We start from the raw sequence: 26,194 nt of genomic DNA on the forward strand, positions 1-26,194 counted from the left end.
GATTTCTGTTTAAACGCTCACAACATTAAAAGCTTTGGGTGTGGGGGCGCCTAGGTGGCTCAGTCGGTTAAGCACCCGAGTTTGGCTCAGGTCACGATCTCACAGTTTGTGGGTTCAAGACCCGCACTGGGTTCTCTCTGTGCTGACAGCTCAGAGCCTGGAGCCTGCTTCAGATTCTGTGTCTCCTTCTCTCTCTGCTCTCCCCCCACCATACCCCCCAGCTCATGCTCTCTCTCTTAAAAATAAACATTTGGGACATGTGGGTGGCTCAGTTGGTTGAGTGTCCAACTTTGGCTCAGGTCATGATCTCACAGTTTGTGGGTTTGAGCCCCACGTCAGGCTCTGTGCTGACAGCTCAGAGCCTGGACACTGCTTAGGATTCTGTGTCTCCCTCTCTCTCTGCCTCTACCCTGCTCACACTCTGTCTCTCTCTTCCAAAAATAAACATTGAAAAAAAAATGTTTAAATAAACACTAAAAATTTGTAAATAAATAAATACACATTTAAAAAATTAATAACAAAAAGTTTTGGGTGTGAAGGATGCTTGGGTGGCTCAGTCAGTTAAGCTTCTGACTAGTGATTTCGGCTCAGATCATGATCTCACGATAGAGCCCCACGTTGGGCTCTGATGACAGCACAGAGCCTGCTTGGGATTCTCTCTCTCTTGCTCTCTCGCTCTCTCTCTCTCTCTCTCTCTCTCTCTCTCTCTGCCCCTACCCCACTTACGCAAATCTTTGTCTCCAAATAAACAAACATTAAAAAAAAAATGGGGTGTGAAATGACACAGGCCTCTCTAAACCATATAAAATTGAGATGCCAAGCATAAAGACCCACAAAGAGAGTTCAGGGGAAAAAGCAGACCGCCACTATCAGTGTTAGGTAAAGATTTTTATTTCTAACTTAACCATGCTGCATGTATACATACAATATCAATATATACAACTTGAACAAATACAATTTATACATAAAATACAATGAAAGTGTGGCTTTTGAAATTAATGCAACAAACTCATTGGAAGATTTGCAATTTTGGCCAGTATACAGTATTGTAGTAATGCTACTGAAGTTATTAATGATTTAAAATTAATCAAACTACAGTATAAGTTCAAAGGCACTAGGAAGATCTAGGTTTTCTTCTAGCATTTTAAAAACAAAAAATAACTAAAAAGGAAAACAAATGTATACATTAAGAAACTGGGCAGACACTGGCATGCTTAAATGTAAACTCTACCCATTCCTTAATTCACAGCCCTGTAAGAAAGAGAGGGACCTCCCTTTATAGAAGAGTTAAGGGGAAAGATATTTTTAGAAGACTAAAAATGACAGCTACAACCCAAAAACCATAATCATAATTTTAAAAATATGTTACAGATCAAGTAGAATCACCTCCCTCCCCCAAAATAATCTTAAATTTCTTGCTGCAAAAAAAGGTCCCCTTTTCCCAGAAAGATGAGATACCTTGTCAAATGGATTCTACTTGCCAGATAAAAACACAGATGCAGGCCACCCCCATATACCTTGATTAATCTTATATTTTACAAGAATCTAAACAAAAAGGGGGTGTACTATTATATTTTAATATCCTAATTATAAGTATATATAATTGAGGTTTTAAAACAGGGTTTATTAAAGAATGTATCACAAACAATTAACATTCTACCAAGGCTCCTTTTAATAAATAAATATTACTTTTTTAAATTAAAGAGAAAATACCCTTTCAATAACCTATTTATATGAGACACTCATCTTAAAACTGTATTTCAAATAATGAGCAAGTATCTTCATCCATATCCTTTCATGAAATTAACACTGAAGTTAAAAATATTTCATTTTATGGACAAAGACACAGTACATGTGAAGAAACCACAGAATTGCTATGATCAGAGCTAAATGAACAGCTCTAAAGTCAGTATCCCATGTTTTCATATGGATATTCAAGCCTGGCTCGAATATCTTATTTTGGTATTTCATAAAATGAATATCTAAGGTACATCTGGTATAATCAATTTCTGATGTAAATGTTAAAAAAAAAAAAACTGCTCACATGGCCTGTTTTGTAAATTCCTCAATGTTTTGACTTTTTACAGATTTTTGCTATTGTAGCAGAAGTGGAATAGAAAAATAAATCTAACACACTGGCTTAAATTTTCTGTTTTAAAGCTTAATGCACAAGTTGTTCCTTCCCCACAGCAAAGGGAATATAGTGAACGATACTGTAATAGCCTGTAATAGCGTCTTATGGTGAAAGATGGGAGCTACGCTTGCCATGAGCACAGTGTAACTCAGCAGCGGAATCACTATTTTGCACACCTGAAACTAATGTAACACTGTGTGTCAACTCTACTCAAAAACAATAAAAAATGAAGTTATTCCTTTCCTATTCACTGGATGGTTAAAGGCTAGAAGTGTGGATTTTTAGAAAGAAGTATGCATCTTTTTTATTCTACTGGCAAAATTAAGATTTCTCTGGAGCATTTGCTAACCATTAAATGCACATCTACAACTGCCAAGACATTCTGCACAGACAAAGCTTTTACAAGACACAAATTCACCTCTAGTCTTCACAGTACCTGAATAATGCCCCACAGAGTGTAAAGTCAAAACTTCTAACTATCTTACACATTACAAGGAAAATGCTGCCAGGTAAATGCAATTCTTATTACCTAGAAAATATTCACCATACACAGGACATCTGGTACACCACCTTTGGAATGAACTTTAAACTTAGAGACGCATTTTTACCATCACCTCACAATCATGCCACCTACACTCACCCCCAGTCTATAGGCAGCTTGGTAACTACAAACCAATATTTAACCAAACTTACTAAAATACTGTTCACTTAATAAATACTAATTTATGAAGTCTCAAACTTGCAACCAATGGACTTTAGGGCTGATCATATAATTTTAAAATTCATAAAAGATATATTAAGTGGCTTAGGAGTAGCATAACTTATGAAAAAATTAAAATTTTGTAAGCAATCACCATGAGAACAATTCTAACTATTACAACTTATTTTACTATAAAAATGATTTTTTTTTATTTTTAAAGGAATATGGTGTAACTGGGATTTGTCAATAAAAGAAATTCAGGGAAGAATGTTTTCTTTTTATAAAATATGAATAAAAGCAAAACAAATGTTTTAAAGTCTAAGAATTAAAAGATACACATATTTCTTGCTTTGATTGCATTTTGTGGAAAATGGAGACCTTTCTCAATTGGGAGATACAGAGCAATTCCTATCACAATTTAGAACTGAGATGCAGAAAAGCATCCATTAGTCACACTCAAAGTGAATTTTAGAAAATATACACATATGGGCAAAGGTTAGTGACCAGTATTTAGCTTCTTAATTTTCTGCAACTGTGACTTTTATATCTATGTACAAACTCAATGCTTCGAGAGAACATGAAACCAGAACCAAAAAAGTGTATTTCACTTGAAGTCCAAGTGGCAGAAAAAGGTCAAGAGAGGTCCTAAAGAAACGTGTTTCCAACTTTTGCATTTTAAACATGTATACTTCTAAAGTTTGGCTGCTGAATTATAAAATTTTCCAAAGATCAATAACGTAAGTTGTCTCATACTTAAAATGCAATGAATGTTAGTATAAAAATTAGAACATTTTTAAATAGGCCAGGTGGGTGTTAAGATCAAATAATTTCTTAGATATGCAGCCCATACAGTCACATATGACAGCACAACATAGAATGATGAGATCTGCTACTTTCTGTGTGCAAAACAGGACATATATATTTTTTTCTATTTTGCCTATCCAGTTACCTAATTATACAGTAGTTGAATAAATCACTAGCAGATTTATGTATACATTAAACTGCAACTCTCTCAGTATAGTAAGCTGCTCCCCCAAGTTCCCTGCACAGTATAGAGTGTAATATGACAATCTGAACAATTACCAGTTGTACAATTTTAATATGACATTAATATATATACTGACTAAGACTTATTAGGCAAAATATTAGTTCCAGTCTTACTCCATGATTTACAGCTTCCATAATCTGAAATTACACAACAGTCTTCAGTGTTTTAATTAAAGATTTTGTCTAGGCATGAGAATATCATTAATTTTTATTGTGACTTTAAGTCTGTAATGTTTACTGAAGTAAAGAGTCAATCACAGTTTCAGGCTTTGCAGAACGCTTTCTGTTTGGAGAAGAGAAAAAGAAAATATGAATGCTTTCCTAAAAGACTGAATGCAAACACTTTACATTATGTAGCAGGTATGGCCACAGAGTGGCCATAAGGTCTAGAAACAAGCCAAGGTTTGCCACGTTTGACATGTTAAGAGATCAATGCCCACCTTTTTAGGCCAGAGGAAGGTCACCTGAAGTAGCTGCAAGAGCCTGACACTTTACCCTACCAACGGAATGTAAGGGATTGAGTCAATGAAAACTTCTAAAATAGGACTAGACAGGCCAGGGCCAAGTGGACTGTATGTTTGCCAGGCCTGAGCCCCTGGATTATCTGTTCTGGGGCATGCTGAAGGTACAGGTTCATTCAGTGAAAAAAAGAGACACAAATCCTCTGAAGCAACACCTGCAGAAGCATGTGCAGGGACCGATGGAAATACTACATTAATGTACGGTGTTCAATGGAATTTTGCTTAGCGCACTGAACTATGCATTTCTAATTTACAGGAACATCACATTGGACCTTATCAGGTAATGTGATACATTATCAACAAACCATTTATTGTGTATGTTTACGTTCAGGGGCATCTACTGTTTTTATAATACAGAAGGCTAATTCTGGTACACAGAGAATGATAGGTTTGGCTCATCCAATGTTGGCTCAAATGAAATTTTTTTACGTTAAATCATTTATCATCACTCTTGTGTTGTAATTTTTCTTATTGACTGTAGAGGTAAGAGAAAAATATCTCTATTAAAAATGGAAAAATGAAAGATCCAGCAGGATTTGTGTTTGACTTCTTCATTCACTAATATTACACAAATGGGTTCTGTTGACATGTGAAAAGTTTTTAACAAGTGGCACTTGAATGCCAAGAAATGTAAAAATTTGTACATCTTTACAATGCTACTGACCTTCAGTCACATAAACCAAATTTACAGATGTTAGGTTATGTCTATGATGTTACGTAACATAAAATATTAAAACCTTACAACTTCATCTGACTTATAGCTCAAAAGTCTACATACTCAAAGTAGGGGGGAAAATAAGCTTAATATTTCCTATCATTTCAGGAGCTCCAAGTGTTAAAATCAGTTTAAATAAGCTGAACAGTACTTACATAGGGAAGGGAGAGAAGAAACACGCCCCAGCCCTGATCTCATGTTATGATACATATAGACTACTCAACAGTCAAAACCAGCACTCAAAGGAAAGGGAAAAATGGTCAGAAAAGCTTTCTTTAACTAGCAAGGTTAAAGGTTAAAGGTTCTTGGAGCAATGTTTATAACAGAAAAGCAAGCCAGCAAATATAAGACCTTGGAGTTGAACCAGGCAAATTCATTAGCATCTCACTAGAAGAATTACTGTAAGAAATTAAGGGATTAAGATAGATAGATAAGAGATGACTTCTAATACATTTGGATAGAACAAAGTATATTAAAAATAAACTCTAGTACTCAGGGAGGCTAAAGAAGTTGGAAGCCTTAATTTAATTCTTTAGTTTTTACTTACTCAAATCATTACTACATAAGGACTCGGATATTTATTTAAATACAACTAAAATGCAGCTCTTTAATACAGCTAAAACATTTATTATGTTAAGTAAATTTCCTCTAAATGTATCTACATAGGATATCTCAGTGCCTTTATCTCACAGGACTGAAAGAGAAGTCTTTACCTTCGCCCCGTCTTTGGCCTTGCTTTCCCCTTTGACGTCCGTGGCCTCTCTAACTTCATCAGGGACTGCCGGAGGCTCTCCTCAGTATAGGCAAGATACACGTGGGAAAGGTCCACTTCAAAGGGCTAAGTAAAGGGAGCAAACACAAGACACTCTTATAGGAAGGATTTAAACCAGATGTGAGGAGAAGATTAAAAATACTGAATATACTCCTAGAGAAAAACTGCAGAAGACCAAATAAATGTCTAAGGGTATCTTTTTCTAATGCCACTCATGTCAAACGTATTCACCATGGGCGGTAAGTAAGGAGCCCTGACACCCTATCAATATCTTCAGAGGAAAGGAAAACCACTATTGTTTCCCCTATAGCTGCTACTTCCTCTTGCTGACCTAGGTCCAGGACCAGCTCTGAGAAGGAGACAGACCCACTCTGGTCTCTAACTATCCCCCCGCCATGGCCTGGAGAGGTGAAGAGGCTCTGAAGAAGCCACCATGCCACCTGTGTGGTGCAAAGGGAAAGCCTACCTTCATGACTGAGGGGAGCAGAAACGTCCTCTACCCCCCTCCCAGGGCTTCTCTTCCCAAAAGATAGGCCTATTTTTCAGCTGAGCTGATTAATTTAAATCATATTGATAACACAGATGAGTGACCCACATCCTATAAAGAAACTGGAGTTACAACAACAAAAAAGCACTCTTACATCTTTCTCTTTTTTATCAGGAGCTGGAGTCTGCTTCCTCATGTTATTTCCTGTATAGGCAACACATTTCTCAAAAAAGGAAAAAAAAGGGGAGGGAGGAAAATTATCTTAATTAGCAATTAATACTGAGAATAAGGCAAATTACTATGAGGTATACTGATGTTACAATCGTAAAACGTAATTTGAATACTGGAAAAGAAAGGAATCTAGAACTCCGACAGTCCTGTGCAGCCCCAAACGACACCACTTCCCCTGAATAGTCTGTGTGATATAACACGGTTAATGAGAAAAATATCTTATCCACTCTAGTGGACTCTCATCTGATTCATTCCCTGGACCATCTTAGTCTCCTCAGAGCCAGCACAGTCCCCAGGCCACAAGATGCACTCCATTAAGTACTTCATGAGAGGATGAAGGTAATACTCACCAGCTGCCATTCTCCTATGTCTTCATTCCAGTGGACGTAGTTTTCAATCATTTCCTTTTAAGAGTCAAAGATGGTCTACTTTTAATATTTAATAACATTTGAAATACTGAAAACGCTCTCAAAACTAAAATTTTAACATATTAAGTAAAAAAAGTTGCCTCAAAACATTGTATACTGCATTATAACTTTCTGATAAATTTAAAAATACATACTTTGAAGGAATATACATAAATGCAATTAAACCATATAAAAATAAAAAGCAATAAAATGAAGAACATGGGATTCAGGATGATGGCGACCATGAGTTGGAAGAGGCAACGGGATGGCAGAGGGGAGAGGGAAACCATTTGGTTAGAAATAGGTTATGTCCTGATAGCAGCTTTTGTTATGCATGACAAGGTCACTACAAAGTAAATAACAAAAAAAGGCCAAAACAAACACAACTAACTAACTAAATAAAAGCAGGTCACCCAAGGACCAGTAAGGAGAATGTACCATGAAACAAAAATTTCGTCAACCTGAGGTCCAAAGGAAAAAAATATTAAGGCTTATTTTCAGAAAAAGTTCTTTGAGCTATACAGAGACTCGAAATAAATTTTTGAAAAATTAGTACGTTAAGGTACACTAAAATGTACCAGAAAAGTGGCAATTTGGGGTACAGAGAGGCTGATATTTTAAAGTTATACTAGAATTAAAAATCAACATCCACCTGGAGATGGATGGCAGTGATGAGTGCAAAACACCATAAACATACTTAATGTCACCGAACTATATTCCTCAAAATAGTCTAAAAAGGTAAATTTCATGTTATGTGTATTTTACCATATACACTACACTATGATACACACACACGCACACACACACACACACACACACGCACATACACACAATTAGTATCCATAAGCAGGGAGAAAAATTAGCAAAGGAGTTTCATTTATTCTATTTCTAGGATCAAGTATATTGAATGAATAAAGAGGAATGCAATTACCTAAATCTGGGTTCCTCCAAAGGGCTGAGAAATTCTTAGTTAGATACTTACATACTCAGAGAATTATGTATTGAGAAAAGATAACAGTTGAAGTGAAATGTGATGGCATTAGTTCAAGTAAATTTTACTGTCAACAACTGAAATGTAAATACGTACCATCAATTAAATTAAAAATTATATTCCCATTTCTTCACCCCAGCCAAGTGATGTAACATCTAGGTCAGAGAACTTCCCTCTTACCTGATAATCTTGAGGTATAAAGTTATCAATAATAAGCATCTGAAGTCGAAGCTCCCGGCTAAGTTGTCGAATATTCTCCAGGAGGCCTTCAATTTCCCTCTGATGCTCCTGTTGGAGATCAGCCATCTACCAGAAGAATCAATAAAAATATGAAGGGCAAACAAGATTTTAAATACAGAACAGTTTTATCTGATTTAAGCACTGGCCTAAGAAACCTTGTAAAACTTACTCAGTTTTTTCACAAAAACAATGCACAAAATGATACTACCCCTTCACTATCTATTTCCACATTATTTTTTTTCTTTTTTAATGTTTGTTTATTTTTAAGAGAGAGAGAAAGAAAGACAGAGTAGAGTGTGAGTGCAGGAGGGGCACAGAGAGCGAAGGAGACACAGAATCTGAAGCAGGCTCCAGGCTCTGAGCTGTCAGCACAGAGCCCGACGCAGGGCTCAAGCTAGGTTAACAGCGAGATCATGACCTGAGCCAAAGTCCGATACTTATTAACCAAATGAGTCACCAGGTGTCCCTATTTTCACATTATCAAGGTTGGAAATACACAATATAGCTTAAGAGCTAAAATGTGAAATTGCACACAAAGGAGAAAATGTTATTTCTTTAAAACTGTAAGCATACATTATAACCTCTTTAGGATTTTTAATCATACTCAAACAACTTTTTTTTTAATTCAGAGCTACATTTGTAGGTAATCTCTAGGAAACCAACCTCTGATTTGGCAGCCATCAGCATAGTCCACACTTTCTTTAATTTCTTGGTTTTTCCCTGTGCTTCCTCTTGCAAGCTGGTGTATTTTTCTTCAATATCCAAGCGTTCTTGCTATGACAAAAATTGATAAACTTCAGCCAGAATCATTTATTCGTTAAGTCAAAATTTCATTATTTAACAAATGATAAAAATGTTTAGCAACTATTATCTTTCAAAGCAATTCACAGATCTGCTTTAAAATTTTATTAAGATTATAGATATAAGACGAATACCACATGATTTCACTTATATGTGTAATCTAAAAAACAAAACAAATGAACAAAGAGATAAACAAAAAGCAGAAACAGACCTATCACTACAGAGAACAACTGCTGGTTGGGTTTCAGGGGGAGAGAGGCAAAATGGATGAAGGAGGGAGTGGGAGGTACAGGCCTTCAGTTATGGAATGAGTAAGTCACAGAGATGAAAGGTGCTGCACAGGGAATATAGTCAAGAGTACCGTAACAGGGATTATATGTTAACAAACGGCAGCAACATTTGCCGGGAGTACAGATTAACATATAGAAAAACTGAATCACTATGTTGTACATCTGAAACTAGTATAACATTGTGTGTCTACTATACTTAATTAAAGATTATGGATATAGAGCTTTTCACTAGAAGAGTTAAATACCCGAGGCTAAGTGTCAACCAGAAACAAAAAGTCACATTACCTCTTTTTCCTCAAGTTCTCTGCGAAGTTGCTCTGCTCTTTTCCTCCGTTCTTCCAGCTCCATGTTAGATTCTTCAAGAAGTTTCTCTTGTTCCTCAGCTTTTGCCAACAAATCAACACCACCAACAATTACCTTCTTCTCCAGAGCAGATAATTTCTCTAGCAAAGATTGATGTTCTTGTCTGTTGATTAAAAAGGAGAATAGTTAATATCCATCGATTATCTTCTATTCTATCAATATCATTTCCCAAAATTTACCAGGTATTTGGATGCAAAATTTAAAAATAGGGATATAATTATGTAACGCCTCTATCAAATTATATCACAGTGTAGTATTAATTAACTTATGATTTAATCTCTAACACCCAACTTCACTGATAATTGTTCCTTCTACACAGAGATGAAATAACAAAAACAGATGTAATTTCTGGAAATACAACAAAACCTTCGATCCCAAAAAGCTATTCTGGAGACAAAAATCAAGCTTTTAATTACTATTTAATTTTCTTGCTTATACATGCTATGAAAAATACAAGATTTTTAAATCACGAATCTATCTCAATTCAGTAATACTCACTGAGCCTTAAGTAGATCTTTTTCCCGTTTCTCTAATTCAGCTCTAGCCTTGTTTCTTTCTTCTTCTTCCATGTCAAGCTTTGTTTCAAGTGCTTTTCTCTCCTCATCAATTTTTGCTTGCATTTCAACCATCTTATCTGGGGACACTTTCTTTTTACCTATATGAGTCATTTATTTGCAACAATCACTTTAGGGCCAATTTTTCAGGCTTGTATAAATTCTCTTCAATTACAAAAGATACCTTCCTCAATAATACAAAATCAAATACAATTTTGAGCAAATCAAATAATATATTTTATTTCTATTTAATATGTTCCTAGAATAACTTTTTAACTAATTGCTAAACAAACTGCTGTGTAATTATGCGATGATAACTAAAAACAAAAGTATGTGAAAGAGAAGCAAAACAGGTAAGTAGGAAAAAAAAAAAAAGAGAAAGATTAACAGGAAAGCCTAATAAATAAAAAAACCAAAGATCTATGTATCTTCAAATACGCAGTATGTTCAAAAAAGCAGTATGATTGTTTACTTTTTTCTGATAACGAGGTACAAAATACAGTGGCTTCCAAAAATACCCCCCAGAGTTTATTAAAATAAATGAATAAATAAAAGGAACATATAGTCATAAAATGCACAGATGAAAGTATCAGGCAAAATTTATAGCAAGAAGTTTCTAACATGTATCTTCAGAATTTTTGTAAAATTTATGTTTAATAAAATTACTTGAAAGTGTTTCATTTCATATTATACCTTTATTAAAGGAAGAAATTCTATACTAATTATTTAATGGTTACATTACAATTAACCAGGTATTTTACAGTTGTTGAGCTACCATGATCTATCATCGTGTCTTAAATGAGCAATTAAAATAGCTCATTATTATGTCAAACTCAGGAGCCTAAATCTCAATAAGCCACTTTAAATATGTCAAGTATCAAATATAAATAGAAATACTATCAAATAATAAAGCTGGAAATGCAGTTTCCAGTTGATTATTTTGACTATAATGCCAACTAGTGTTTCATATATATATAATAGGTATCCAATGTAAGTTTATTGAATGAATTTCAAAATCATGAAACTAAAATGAGAAATCAAAAAGAGCAAATAAAAAACCAGGTTATCAAACTGGTTATGAAACTGAATCAAATAAATTCATTTCTGGTAATACAATTTCTTTGAAACATACTTTCCTTTAGAAAAACGATCAAACTTTTCGTAGAATTGGTGTGTGGCTCTCCTGAAAGCTTTCTGTCATTCTTAACTTCCTTCCCAAAGGACCACAGAAGAGTGTAAACCAGAAGAGTTTATAAATTGTTAATGTCTCCACCCAAAAGCTAACCCCTCCTGCTAACAAGGAAAGAGAACTGAAAGATAATGATGATGCAGATATTTATCTGAATATACATTTTCAGGAAACATGAGATGAAGAAGCATTCAGAGATTTAAATCTTTAGGATAAAATTATATTAAAAACCCAAGGGTTTAAAATATATTACCCTCCATTTCTATAGAAATAAAAGTCCAAAGCAAACTTAAGCCACAAAACAAGTAAGTTAAATAAAAGAGTAAATGAAAGCACTGATCCAAATTCATGCTTTGGTGTGGTGTGATTCATTGCATTCCAAAAGTCAGGATGTAGACCTGAGTATGTTGGCTTCTTTGGCACAGCCACCTGTATTGAATATTCTGAATTATGCTGTTAAAAAAATGATTTTAAAAAGCAATCTAATTCCTACTCCCAGTGAACTCCTAGACAGGATTAATCAGCAGTACTATTTCTTAGAAATTTGAGGGGGAAAAGTTGAAGTTCAGGTATAAAGGAATTGCATACAGAGGGTGCCTGGCTCAGTGGGTAACACATACAACTCTTGATCTTGGGGTTATGAGTTCAAGCCCCACATCGGGTGTAGAGATTAAAAATAAAATCTTTAAAAAAATAAAACGAGGGCATGCATTAAAAAATTGTAACTTATTTTCCACCTCAGCATTACAAATATTTAAAGAAAAAATGGCCAATATGTTAAGACAAAAAACAAAACAAAAAAACCTCTCTGTAAAGATGTGGATATTAACAGCATAGCGGAAATAATCTGATAAACATATGCACATTAATTTTTAGGCTTCAGGGTTCTAGTTGTTTGGTTAACACTTAAAAATATCTAGTTTCTAACCCCATTAAGAGGCAGTAAAAAAGATATTATATATAGAAATACAAAAGCACAACCTGTTGATGAATTACTAGCAGGCCTGAATTGCATTAGTTATTCAAAACCATTCAGGTAGGATTTTCAAACTGACGCTTTAGCAGCAAAAATCTTACTGTGCTCTTACAATATTCTCATAAAGATGACCATGCATACAGGGTTCGGTTCAGTTTCAAAAGTCTAATATTTAAGTTAAATAATATTCCAGCCAGTATTATTCAGATAAATCAATGTGTTTCTCTGCAAATAATATTTCAGGCTAAATGTGAATATGTTCCAACTCTCCTAACCAGTCACTTAAAATTGTGACATCACTAAAGTCACTCTTACGTTGATTTTTTTTTTAAGAATTTAAAAAAATCTTAACTAAACCAACCAAAAACCCTTCTTCTAATACTGCATGATAGATTTCAGCACAAAATTTCAGGTAAATACATCTTAAAAGTTGGTCATGTCATATAGTATATAATTAAGCCAAACAGGAATAATAGTATTTTTAATTGCCCTTTGCCATGCATTCCAACCAAAATTGCCAAGATGAAATTAAAGGGAAGAATTTCAGGAAGAGTTAACTGAATTAATTTCATTCTCATTACATGAGCATTGTTGGGCATAAGTACCCAGGTGTGTGATTCCTTTTTTTATTTAAGAAAAAAAAACTTTAAGTTTGGTTTTTTTTTTTTTGGATTCCTTGCTTTAAAAAAATGCTTGAATATGAAAATCATTTATATTTGCATTACTGAAATTTGGCCTAATGGGTCCTTAAAAATTTAGGAAAAAATATTCTGTCATCTGGTTCTGGTGTTATATTGACTTTTGTCTATTGTGTTGATGAGGTCTAGAGAATCCAGTGTGTGTGAATGTTGATCTAACACTTGTGAACTGTTCCTCTAAAAAGATCATTTGGAAACAAGACTGTTGCTAATATCTTCCTGAATAAAAATGGAGGTAATTTTTTTTTAATTTAGGAAAAAGTTTTTAAAAAAAAAACTAAAAGTTGAAAACTAAAGTTGATTTTTTAAAATAAAAATTGAGGGGCGCCTGGGTGGCGCAGTCGGTTAAGCGTCCGACTTCAGCCAGGTCACAATCTCGCGGTCTGTGAGTTCGAGCCCCGCGTCGGGCTCTGGGCTGATGGCTCAGAGCCTGGAGCCTGTTTCTGATACTGTGTCTCCCTCTCTCTCTGCCCCTCCCCTGTTCATGCTCTGTCTCTCTCTGTCCCAAAAATATATACACGTTGAAAAAAAAAAAAAAATTAAAAAAAAAAAATTTTAAATAAAAATTGAAACATTTTTTTTTAATTTAGGAAAAAGTGAGGTTTTTTAAAAAAACTAAAGGTTGAAAACTAAAGTCAAAAGATTTTTTTTAATACAAAAGACAGATACTTACCTTGTAAAAAAATAGTATTAAATTTTAAAAATGTAATTAAATAACAAAATTCTTTATAGTTTAAATAATTATACCATGTGGAGTGCAAATCAATCACACCAACCTGCTTGATCTTTCAGTAAGAAGTAGTAAGCAAATCGTAGACAGGAAGCATATGCACAGAGATGAAGAGGAAAAAAAGAAAAACATTATTTCCTTTGTAAAACAAAGAAAAATGTATAATAGCATTTACTTACAGTATAAATACAGAAATAAATCAAATCATCAACACTGAAAGAGAGCAGCTTTACGTAAAAAGAAAGGATATTCAACACAATCAGAGATGTAATTTAAGCAAATAAGATTAAGATTACACTTCAAATCAATCTCAAAAGCTCACACAATGACTCCCACACTCCTGAAAATATAAGAGTTCAGCACCATGTGATTACACCAACGATACACATGGAATTGGGAACCTGCTAAGATCTAGGAAGTAGTCTGTAAGGACAAAACAAAAAACGATGCCAAATTTAAAAAATTAGCTGAAAGTAGCAAAATTTGCATTGTCTGTTTATAAAATTTCCCAATTCAATGTTCTAATATAAAGATCCAATACAGGTGTGCCTCCCTTTAAGAAAATCCAACACAAAATCCTCAATCAACTAAAGAGATGAATTGGATTATAGTAATTTGTAGCAATAACTTGATTAACAAAAGGATTTAACGAAGAAATGTTAAGGACAGCAAGTTCTCCCAATGGATGTGATTCTCCAATTTGGTTTATAAGCAAATTTTTCAGAAAAAAAAAAAAAAAAAAACACATTAACTGCATAAAGTGAAGTACACCTGTATAATAACAAACTTGCATTCAATCTATTAGTAGATTGTTAAAGGCAATTATGATTTCATAGAAGTAAATGATCAATTGATGATTCAAGCAAAGAGCACCTTAAAAAAGGCCATTCATATTTTTAAAAGGAAAGGTACATACAAGTTACACACAGCAACCACATGCTGGGAAAACCATTTTTCCAATGCACCAACACACCCACATCACAACAAAAAACGTTGTATGCTAGGTACACAAGTATTAACTAAAACTGCATGAACTGAACAAAGTACAACTCATTTCATATAACTACTCTTTAAAGATTAAGGTAAATTTTAAAAAAGAAAATTAAATTATAATGTTCCACTCAGATATTTTCTCAGACCTGACAGTTTATAATAAGAAATAATACCTCTATATGGTTTCTAAAGCAATTTCTTGTATTTTATAAATTATCCTATGAAATTAATTGTTTTGCTAAAATGTAAGAGTTGTCAAGAGAGAAAACAATTCTTAATATTCTTGGAATTCTTCCTCTAGAAAGCTAAATGTCTAAGAACAACCGAAGGTTTTTGTTATTAGTTTTGGAAAGGTGAGTACATGGATAATGCTTTAAAAGGCAGTAAGCTGCAATCTAGTACAAGAAAACATCAATTCCCCTTTCTTCTAAAAATATAAATAAAATTAACAATACTTTTCAACTTAATGAAATTAAGATTTAAGAAAAAGCCTTTACGACTGAAATAAGTCTAGACAGATCCTGCAGAAACAATTTCTTATGGATCTGAAGTCTCTAATCATACCTTAGAACATTTCTTAAAATCAATCAGGTAGTTTAGAAATAGAGAAAAGTGGCCATTTGAAATACTACCCAATGTATCTTTACTTACTTCAAACTTTACAGTTTATTTGGGAGCTTTCCATCTTAAGCTACCCCTAAGAATAGGACACCAAAGCAGAAGATCTTTATAACCGTAAATAAAACATGTTATAATGGGCACTGGTGCATTGCCAAATATAATTTGTACTTTTAGAAATTCAGGATTTGTTACTGCATGTCCCTGATACTGACTAGGATTAGAAATTTATGATGAAACCTAAAAAGGAAACTCTTAATTATTCTTTTATACAGCTTACTAGCTCTCTTTACATTATCTCAATTGCAAAAGCATGAATCTCTCTTCCATTGTCTCAAACATAAGCTTAAGCACATGTTTTAACAATTATGGGTAATTGGAAGCAATGAAGAAGGGGAGAAATCATCACATGCTTTGTTCTACTGAGAAGTCCAACACGTATTCTTTAAATAATGACAGGGAGCAGTGCAGCATTTCTCAAATGAAGCCCACAGGTTATGGAAAAGCCAAAGCTCTGTGACGTAATTTAAGAGCTACCACTCACTAGGCAAGGACTTATCCAGAGGTTTCTCTATGACAGAACATGTGGAGTCTGAACTACTGCTGCTGCTACTGCCTGGAAGACAAAGAAATGAACCCAACGGGAACCAAAGAAAGAGGAAACAAGAAAATGAACACATACACAGAGGAAAATTCAGTTCCAGAAACAGAATTTTAAAGAACAATCAAGCTTTGTACTAAAGAACCAAAACTTATTTTCCCTTAAAACCAGTCCTGGTATATTACCCAATATTCTCTAATTACAAAGTCAGACAGGGCAATTAGAAACTGTATTCCTTTAAGTATGTACTATGGGTAAATCCCAATATCTACTTAAAACAGCAGCAATTCAGAGGTTGGAATGACATGAATAAAAAAGTAAGTCAGTTGGTGACATTTAAGTCTCTCTAAACTATTTAGTTGATAAGTTACAGGAAGTGAGTTTTAAAACTCCAAATTTAAAGTTATGCACAATTAAAACTATAGAAATGATAAATTACCCTTCATTATAGACAGCTTGCTTTGTCTCCAATTTCACTCCTTCTCCACCAAAACATCAAGCAATTGGATGTAATTATGTATGTTTAAGGTTTCATGGCAAAACTGTGAAAGGCTCACTGAAAAATTTAAAATTTGTAAGCCTATCTTACAAGGTAATAAAATATCTTACTATTAAATATTTTAACATATTAAGCAATGGCATTTTTTTCTACTTAAAATTTTATTTTTAACAGATCTATTATCTGCTTTAGCTATGACAAGTCTGAAAAAAATAGGTATGAACACAAAACCATTTATGTAAATCAGGGGTGGACAAACATATTCTGTTAACGGACAGATAATAAATGCCTTAGGCATTTATTCTGGGCTATCCAGAATCATGTGAAAGCAGCCATACACCATATGTAAACAAATGAGCATGGCTGTTTAAATAAAATTTTATTTACAAAAACAGGTGGCAGGGCAGATTTGGCCAGTAGACTTATCATTGACCAACTCTTGCTCTAAATCATATTCTACCTGTCTTTTTAAGTTATAGGACCTTTCATTTTAAAATTGGGGACTTCTGGGTTTATCTTCAACAAGATCATTTTAATAAGACAAGCAAAATATGCACCAGCTTGAAAACAATGATCCACACATTAATGATCCACATTAATGGAAGAGAGTTCTGAAATAAACAAACACTCAGAGCACAAAGGCTTGAAAAGCGGGCCATTATAATGTCTCTTTCACCTGTTACTTTTATCTTTATCACAATAAACACAACCTTACTTCACCCTTGGCAACAAACGCCCCATAAAAGAGTAAGAATGAAAGTGCATTTTACAAAGTATTGAAACATAAAATCCTCATACAAAGTTATTTAAAAAATTCAGTGGCTACTAAAGCCTACCCATGCTTGAGAAAAACTCCACATTATCCTGACTTCCTAAAACAAAACAAAACAAAACAAAAAATTTAGGTTCCTAACAAAGATCAAAGTTCCCACATAAAATTAAAACCCTGAATGAAATCTTAACATGGTATAACCACTATCACAGATTTTTACATTTCTAAATTGTAAAAAGACAGAAGATAAGGTATTCTGATTCAGCTGTAAATAGAAGATCAGCACTAGAGAAAAAAATAAGGCAAAGTTAACCATGTATATGGCATATTTCTTGTTTGAACTGCTACCATAACTAAAAATGGCAAAAGAAAAGGCATGCACTCAACTGCATTAGGAATGTGAAATCATATGTAGGTAGCAATCCCAGTTAATTTCTAGAACATTAAAAAGAACTTACCCCTTCTTTTTTTCCTCTTCTCTCCATCTTCTCCAACCTCACCCTCTTCATCATCCTCTTCCTCTGACCCACTGATATCAGAGCCTGATATTTCTTCCCCTGAACAGAAATTTTACAAAACGATTTATATTCTATACCAGGTAGGTCATGACCTCTATTAATTTTCTTCATTAAGTTTTTTTTGCCTGAAACAAACCATATTTTAATATTCCTAAACAGTATATCAGATATGCTAACCTCAGGAATAGATATGATGTACGTAGAGGCTTTAAAGTTCCTAAAGAGAAGTTAAACTGATCTACTTAAAATTTCAAATGATTAGTTTACAAACAGTTCTAAATACACATAAAAATTTCATGTTAAAGTTGTTATTTTGGATTTTTGAAAAAGAGATCACTTTGGGAGACCATTTTCTCATGGGTTTTCTGTTTAAGATGTTAAATAATTCATTCAACCAGCATATTTTTTTAAGAACCATAAAATTGTCATCTAACATAGTGATTCCACTTTTAGAACTATATCATAAGAAATGTTTCAAAAGAAGGGGTTATTTGTACAAAGAGTATAACTTTTCCTTAAGACTGCATTAAAAAAAAATTTTTTTTTAATGTTTATTTTTGCGAGAGAGAGAGTGCAAGCAGGGGAGGAGTAGAGAGAGAGGGAGACACAGAATCTGAAGCAGGCTACAGGCTGTGAGCACGGAGCCTGATTGGGGGCTCGAACTCACTAACTGTGAGATCATGACCTGAGCCGAAGTCAGACACTTAACTGAGCCACCCAGGCGCCCAAAGACTGGATTTTTTAAGTAATCTCTACACCCAACGTGGGCCTCTTAACTCACAACCCTGCGATCGAGAGTCACTCTTCCAAATGAGCCAGCCAGGCACCCCAAGTATGACTTACAATGAAAAACAAAAAATAAAATAAAAGGGAGTAATTAAACTAATATTAATTCAAAGCAGTACTATATTACCTCCAAAATAGTTATTTAAAAATAATACCGTCAATGTAAGAAATGTCTAAAAAAAACAAAGGTAACTTGGGGGGAAAAATATACACTCATCACAAATGATAATATCTGAACAGTAAATAATGGATGGGAAGAGATCGGCATATTGGGAGAAAAAATCATTAAAAACATTTTCTTTAGGCCTAGTGACAATGACACCCTTGTAGCAGTGAGTGCACATAATGTCCAAATCTCGATTTCTAAATACCATTCTCCATTGAGAGGGACCAGGGAGAAACAGATGGTTTTAAAACCAGAGCAGGGAAAATATAAAATGAGCCTAAAACACATGTGGTGCCAGAAATAAGTAAGTGCTCAAAACCACAAGCCAAAAAAGTGATGGGAGCATCTCAAAGGATGTAGCAACCAACTACCCTGAAGGGGTGCCTATGGCTAAAGTCCAAGTAATTTGAGCAATAAAACAAATAACGATATTGTTGCATTACACTGCACAACACAGTGCATTGACATAAATAAATAATTGAATAAATAAACCAGTGGGGGATAAGGGACTATTCCCCCTCACAAGAGAATGCCACACATTAAATATTAGAAGGAATGGTGAGAAGAGAAAGTCACCACTGAGCAAATGCCACAGATTTATTGCTACAGGCAAGAACCCCTGTTGGGTGCTAAAATTAGGGCAGAAAAGAATGATGAGAAACAGGATCTTTTCATAATTTTTCAGAGTATCTTCTCATGAGACATACCTTAAGACCAAAGAAAAAAATGATAGAATTTATAGTGAAGAATCCTTGCAGAATAATTATGAGAGAACTACAGACAACCCAAACTGAAGAACATTCTACAAATATATGACCTTTACAGTGTGAAGACCATGAAAGACAAAGGAAGATGAGGAACTGGAGACAGGAGGAGACTAAAAGGTCCTGACAACTAACTGCAATGTGTGAGCCTAGACTACATTTTAAAGTGAAGATAAAGGGCATTTTTTTGAGAAAAAACTCAACATCTGAATAAGATCTACAGATTAGTTAATAAGTCTGTATCATTGTAAGTTTCCTGGTTCCAACAAACATAAAAGATGTTAACATTAAGGGAAGCTGTATAATAGCTATATAGAAACTCACTATACTTCCAAATTTTCGATAAGTCTATAAAAAGTGTTTAAAAAATCATTCTTTTAATGTTTTCCCCTACCTTTTTATTATTTGTGACCAACTGTATTAACCATAACACTCTTACCTGGATTATAAAAACAAATGTCATAAGCATCAATGAAATGAAATGAAATAAATGAAATGAAATGAAATGAAATGTTTTAAATATAAAGTCAGTATTACCACATGATCCAACAATTCCACTTCTGGGTATATACCCAAAACAAGTGAAGGCAAGAACTCAAACATGTATCTGTATCCCCACATTCATAGCACGATTATTCACAGTGGTCAAAAGGCAGAAGCAACCCAAGTGCCCATCAACAGATGCAAGGATAAACAAAATGCGGTGTATACAAAGAATGAGTATCATTCAGCCTTTAAAAGGAAGGAAATTCTGACACATGCTATGACATCGATGAACTGTGAGGACTTTATGCTAAGTAAAATAAGCCAGACATAAAAGCACACATATTATATGATTCTACTTATAGGACTTATCTAGAATAGTCAAATTCAGAGATAGAACAGAGGTTACCATGGGTTGAGGCAGAGAGGGGGATGGAGAGTAAATGTTTAATGGGTACAGAGTTTCATTTGGGGATGATTAAAAAGTTTTAGGGATGGACAGTGGTAATGGTTGCAGAACAAGGTTAACATACTTAATGAATAAACGAATAAAAGTAGTTAAAATGGTAAATTTTACGTGATGTGCATTTTGCCACAATTAAAAAATGTAAAAAAATTAAGGCAGCAAAATAAAGGATGAAATGAACATTAACAAATCTAAGAAATTTAAACCTTTAAAACATACTGACTATAAATACCACCTAGTGGTCATATTTAAAATACCAAATTTCATTACCTAAGAGGCAACTCAATTATACTGCTTTTCCTCAATAATCTTACTCAAATTTATTCAATCAGTACTATCTCCAAACATTTGTGATGTTGGAATTCACATCTGACGTATCCAGTTTCCCCATAAACTGTAAAAAAGCTATTTTAAGCCCTCTGTTTATCTGCTATGCAAAGCACCCCTTATGCCAATCAGTTCTTAGCATGAAGTGGAGAGAGTCATTGAGCACTTAATGACAGCTGGTAAATTTCTTACCCTCATGAACAAGGTCTTCAAACTTTCTAACCTTCTAACACCTTATGAGAAAAGGATTCCTCAAATTCAATCTCATGTTCAAATTTAAAAACGAAAGCATTATTTTCAAAGCCACACAATGAATTTTGACTTAGAGTAAATGTGGTTTACCCATGACTCTCTGATAGCTTTCTTTATTTTGAACAACAGTGACTGATACTCTAGGTCATTTTCACCTAAATACATATATGGTAAAACTCACTCTTATATGGAGACAAAAAAATTCATTATTGAATAAGTGGTCAAATGAAATCTATAAAAGGTCATAGGGATTGAGATGGAGGTTTAAATTAAATCAATTTTTAAAAATTACATACACAAATATTACATAATTAAACTTAATATGAAAATGGTAAAGTATGTATCGTTACCTTGTAGAAATATTCCTTAAAATATCAAAGTTAGATGCTCAAAGAATTTAAATAAGTGATTTTTATTAGAATACTTAGTGGTTAAACAATATATTTTTAGCCAATATTAACATTAGTATTTTGAGAAAAAGTTACCTTCTTCAAGCTTTTTTTTCAGTTCTTCTATTTCTTTCTGAAACTGACGAAGCAAAGCATCCTTTGGATCTTCATTGATTCTAGCTTTATTTTTAATATTCTTAGCACGGTTAGCATACCGTAATGTACTAATAGTTTCATCATAATTGTAATCTGCTGGCCCAATATTTGCACACTGTTGAATCAGGAATACAAAACATTTTACCCTTGATGCAGTCAAAATTAATACTACCATTACAAATATATCAAAAAGAATTTCTTAAGCATAGATGGTTCCTCTCTGGCCTTCTGGAACAAGAAAGCAACCACCACACAGATTTCTAAACACCATTATATGGGTTAGCACACATGATGTTCTTCCAAAAGAATCATCACAAAATCAAAAAAAGTGAAATATCAATGGTTTTTAAAAAGTCATGGCAATACATAAACAGGAATCTGAAATTTGCCTGATGCTAACTATTCCACAATTAAGTCTTACCATCATGGTTTTTGAATTTCCTCCTAAGGAATCTTGAAGAAGACGAGTCAATTTAGAGTTGCGATAAGGAACATGAGTGCTTTTTCCATCAACCAAGGCAGAAATTACATTACCAAGGGTGGAAAGGGAAAGATTGATTTTTGTGGCTTCCTTCAGGCGCTGTCCAGTAGCTCCAGTTTTTGCTTGTCTTTCTGAACCCTAGCAACAGACAAAGAAAGCTCAAATAAAAAATACAGAATATGCCTCTGACAGTTTAAAACAGACTTTGATGCTGAAAAATCTGACAGGATATCTGGAATTTGCTTCAAAATAATACAGGAAGGGAAAAAGTGGCTAAAGGCAAAAATGAATCAGGACTGGCCATGAACTGGTAATCGCTGAAGTTGGGTCACGGGTATATGGGAGATCATTCTACTATTCTAACTACTTTTGTATACATTAGAAATATTCTATGATAAATAAGTTAAACACGTACATAAGTAAACAACTTAAAAACTGTATGTAAATTACACATTTTCACTTGAATTTTTATCCATTAATAAAAGGTAAAAAACAACAAAGGTTATTCCTTCAGTAGTATCCTGTTACTTACAGCAAGGTCTACAAGATGGAGCTTCCCCATTCTGACATGCATGTTACCATCAACGCCTTTTTCACTGCATTCTATAGTAATTGTAAAGATGGCATGGGAACGGGAACTGTGTTCATTCATATTAGTTGCGCCAACAGAACCTTGAAGAAAGGAAGGAAGTTCTTAGAAAGTGTAACACCAGGGAGCATCTTTAAAAATAACCAAATATCCAGGGGCCCCGGGGTGGCTCAGTCAGTTAAACGTCTGGCTCTGGAATTCAGCGCGGGTCATGATCTCACGGAGCCTGTTTGGGATTCTCTCTCTCTCTCTCTCTCTCTCTCTCTCTCTCTCTCCCTCTCTCTGCCCGTCCCCTGTTCTCTCTCTCTCAAAATAAATAAAACATTAAAAAAAAGTAATGCCACAATTAAAATTTTTTTTTAATCTTTAAAAATCTGATCCGACACCACTTTATAACATCCGGTAAGTAGTACTACACATACATGTTTCCACAGAGTATTATTTTACCTTCTGTTTTTTTCCACCTAACATTATCTCCTATATTTCCATGCAAAAACAACTTGCAAATCTTACTAAAACTGATTTTGCTATTCCCTGATACTTGGATTGTTTACCATTTTAGGTCCTCATAAGGAACAACAATACAAGCATCTTTGAGCAGATACCTCTCTTTCTCTTAAGGACTATGTCTATGGAATGTATTTTTCAAACTGGCACTAGTGGATCAAAGGGTTGGAAGAGTTTTACAACTATGTGATTTTTAATCTGGGGTGGGAGAAAATATGTAATGTAAAAAACTGGTATTAAATATTTTAGTACCTATTATTTTTCCAACATAAGTACAGCATGGGATTTATGACTGTGATTTTTCTTTATTTCCAGTTATGAAAACAAAGCAATGCAACAGACAAGCTATACTGAATGTTATAATCCCTAAGGAGAAAACTGCTTGCAGCAGTCAAGTTGACTCAATACTCCAACCTACTGAAATATCACATATGGAAATAAAACAAAATTCCACAGCTTTAATTTGTGTCAAAATTTTTATTTTGGATTAAGAAAAAAATTAGGGCGCTTGGTTGGTTCAGTCGGTTAAGCGTGCAACTCTTGGTTTCAGCTCAGGTCATGATCTCACAATTTCATGACTTCAAGCCCCATGTGGGCTCTCAGCTGGCAGTATGGAGTCTGCTTGGAATTCTCTCCTTCTCTCCCTCTTTCTCTGTGCACCGCCCCCCCCCTCCGACCAACTCATGCTGTCTTTGTCTCTCTCAAAATAAATTAACAAACTTTAAAAAAAAAAAGAAAAAAATTAAATATTTATGTTTTTCAAGATGGTAAGGAGAACTTATGCTATAAATATGATTGCATGTGTATAAGCTCACATATGTAAGAATATTTACTACAATATTACTAATAACAGCGAGAGTGAAAACAACACAAAAGTCCATGAATAAAATATTGGGTAAATACGTTATGTAGATAAATCCAGTGAAATACTATATAGCTATTTTTAAAAGGTCTACCATGTGTTGATGTGAAATGATTTCTATAACAACACCCTTAAGTGAATAAATACTACTATTATTTGGCTCCTGAAAAAAGGACAAGCACTCTCTGTAAAACTGCACTTGGGCATTCATGGACTGTATCAGGAAGGGTACGTGGGAAATTAATGGAGGTTGCCACTGGGGCGGGAACTAGGTGAGTGACACCCAAGGGTAAAAGAAAGACTTGTTTTTCAATGTTTACTTTTGTGCCTTTTGAATTTTAGAACATGTGTATGGATGATCTATTCAAAAATAAAAATTTTCAAAGAAAATGATAATTTAAAAAAAATTTTTTTTAATGTTTTATTTTATTTTTGAGAGAGACAGAGCGTGAGCAAGGGACGGCAGAGAAAGAGGAAGACACAGAATGGGAAGCAGGCACCAGACATTGAGCATGTCTCCACAGAGCCCAACGTGGGGCTCAAACCCACGAACCGTGAGATCATGACCTGAGCCGAAGTCGGACGCTTAACCAGCTGAGCCACCCAGGCGCCCCAAAATGATTATTGTTTAACGGCTGAAAAACACTGGTCTAAAGAAATATTAGCAAATTCACAATAGTGCCCGCAATGCAAATATAATTGACTATCTTAAATTTGCATTTTAGTTGCCAAGCACATCACATATTCATGAAATGAAAGACTTCTTTTTTTAATGTTTTTTAACATTTATTTTTGAGAGACAGAGAGAGACAAAGCATGAGTGGGGGAGGGACGCAGAGAGGGAGAACAGAATCCAAAGCAGGCTCCAGGCTTTAAGCTGTCAGCAAAGAGCCAGACGTGGGGCTCAAACCCACGAACCGTGAGATCATGACCTGAGCTGAAGTCAAACGCTTAACTGACAGAGCCACCCAGGTACCCCTAAAGACTTATTTTCTTAAGTGTAAAATTAACTAGTTCTATACTATGACCTCCTGCACAAAATGGGAACTAATTTTATATTTGTATCAATTTTTCATCTGTTTAGAATAACAGCTTTTACTGTCACATTTCCTTGCTCTGCTACTGTCCTCTGGATAGTTACTTTACTCTATTTCCATATGATAAAATTACTATTTTTATGTTAGAACTTTTCTATTTGGTATTTGTACTAAATGTCTAATTCTTGGATTCAATCTATTAATTAAGAGTATTTTTCTCTCTTCTATCTTACGTCTTAAAATGTCTTTGGCTTCATTTCTCTTTTTTTATTTCTTCTTATTTCTCTTATTTCTCTCATTAGAATTATAGTTTTCCTTGAATCAATCTCACATACCAAATTAATTCTTTTTTTTCTTTTTTTGTTTTGTTTGTTTCTGTTATTTAAACGTTTATTTTTGAGAGAGAGAGAGAGGGAGAATGTGTGAGCAGGGGAGGGGCAGAAAGAGAGGGAGACAGAGAATCCCAAGTAGGCTCTGCATCATCAGTACAGAGCCCAACGTGGGGCCTGAACTCACAAAATGCAAGATCATGACCGGAGCCAAAATGAAGAGTCAGATGTTTAACCAACTGAGCCACCCAGGTGCCCCAATTCTCAGTTCTTAATGGAAAGTTTTGATCACTACTGTGAATGGACTCTTAAGTCAAAAAAAACTTTTTATAGAATAAGCAATACATGATCATATTCCTGGTATAAAAAAATTTGAAAATAGAGACATCTGAAAACATAAAGTAAAGGCTCCATATATCCCTTTTGCCCAAACTTACTTCCCCTTCCCTAAAGGTAACCACTATTAAATGTTCTTTTCTTTTGTATTTAACATACACACAAGTCTACACACACACACACACACACACACACACACAGCCCAAATACAGAGTTGTTTAATAATTTGGCTTTTTTACATACATAAATGAGATGATGCAGTACATACTATTTTGTGATTTGCTTTCTTTTCATTTAATGCTGTACCCTGAAAATCTTTCAGGTCTCTACATGTAGATTTACTCTTTCTTTTTTTTATAACTTCATTATGTTCCATAGTATTTCTGTACCATAATCTGTATAGACAATGTTTGACTG

The 26,194-nt window shown here is 34.2% G+C and overlaps 1 protein-coding gene across 3 annotated transcripts in view; it reads right to left on the reverse strand.

Annotated features, from left to right (window-relative positions):
* Positions 1-875: 875 nt before the first annotated feature.
* The window catches only part of KIF3A (kinesin family member 3A), a 48,582-nt gene continuing 23,263 nt past the window's right edge, over positions 876-26,194 (reverse strand). For 2 of the 3 annotated variants that reach the window (XM_047084487.1, XM_047084503.1), the window contains exons 6-18: positions 22,650-22,789; positions 22,058-22,255; positions 21,577-21,751; positions 17,788-17,886; positions 13,893-13,901; positions 10,198-10,354; positions 9,622-9,802; positions 8,909-9,019; positions 8,186-8,311; positions 6,958-7,011; positions 6,531-6,599; positions 5,831-5,955; positions 876-4,164 (exon numbers count right to left, since the gene is read on the reverse strand). In XM_047084487.1, the coding sequence (XP_046940443.1) occupies positions 4,116-4,164; positions 5,831-5,955; positions 6,531-6,599; positions 6,958-7,011; positions 8,186-8,311; positions 8,909-9,019; positions 9,622-9,802; positions 10,198-10,354; positions 13,893-13,901; positions 17,788-17,886; positions 21,577-21,751; positions 22,058-22,255; positions 22,650-22,789 (1,493 nt within the window). In that variant the 3' untranslated portion in view covers positions 876-4,115. The remainder of the gene's footprint in view (positions 4,165-5,830; positions 5,956-6,530; positions 6,600-6,957; positions 7,012-8,185; positions 8,312-8,908; positions 9,020-9,621; positions 9,803-10,197; positions 10,355-13,892; positions 13,902-17,787; positions 17,887-21,576; positions 21,752-22,057; positions 22,256-22,649; positions 22,790-26,194) is intronic. The other variant, XM_047084495.1, reaches the window with a different exon arrangement.

Source organism: Lynx rufus, unplaced genomic scaffold, assembly GCF_022079265.1.
Source record: "Lynx rufus isolate CCGP_SWC_20201006 ecotype Redwood Valley unplaced genomic scaffold, mLynRuf1.p SCAF_1, whole genome shotgun sequence".
Classification (NCBI taxonomy): domain Eukaryota; kingdom Metazoa; phylum Chordata; class Mammalia; order Carnivora; family Felidae; genus Lynx; species Lynx rufus.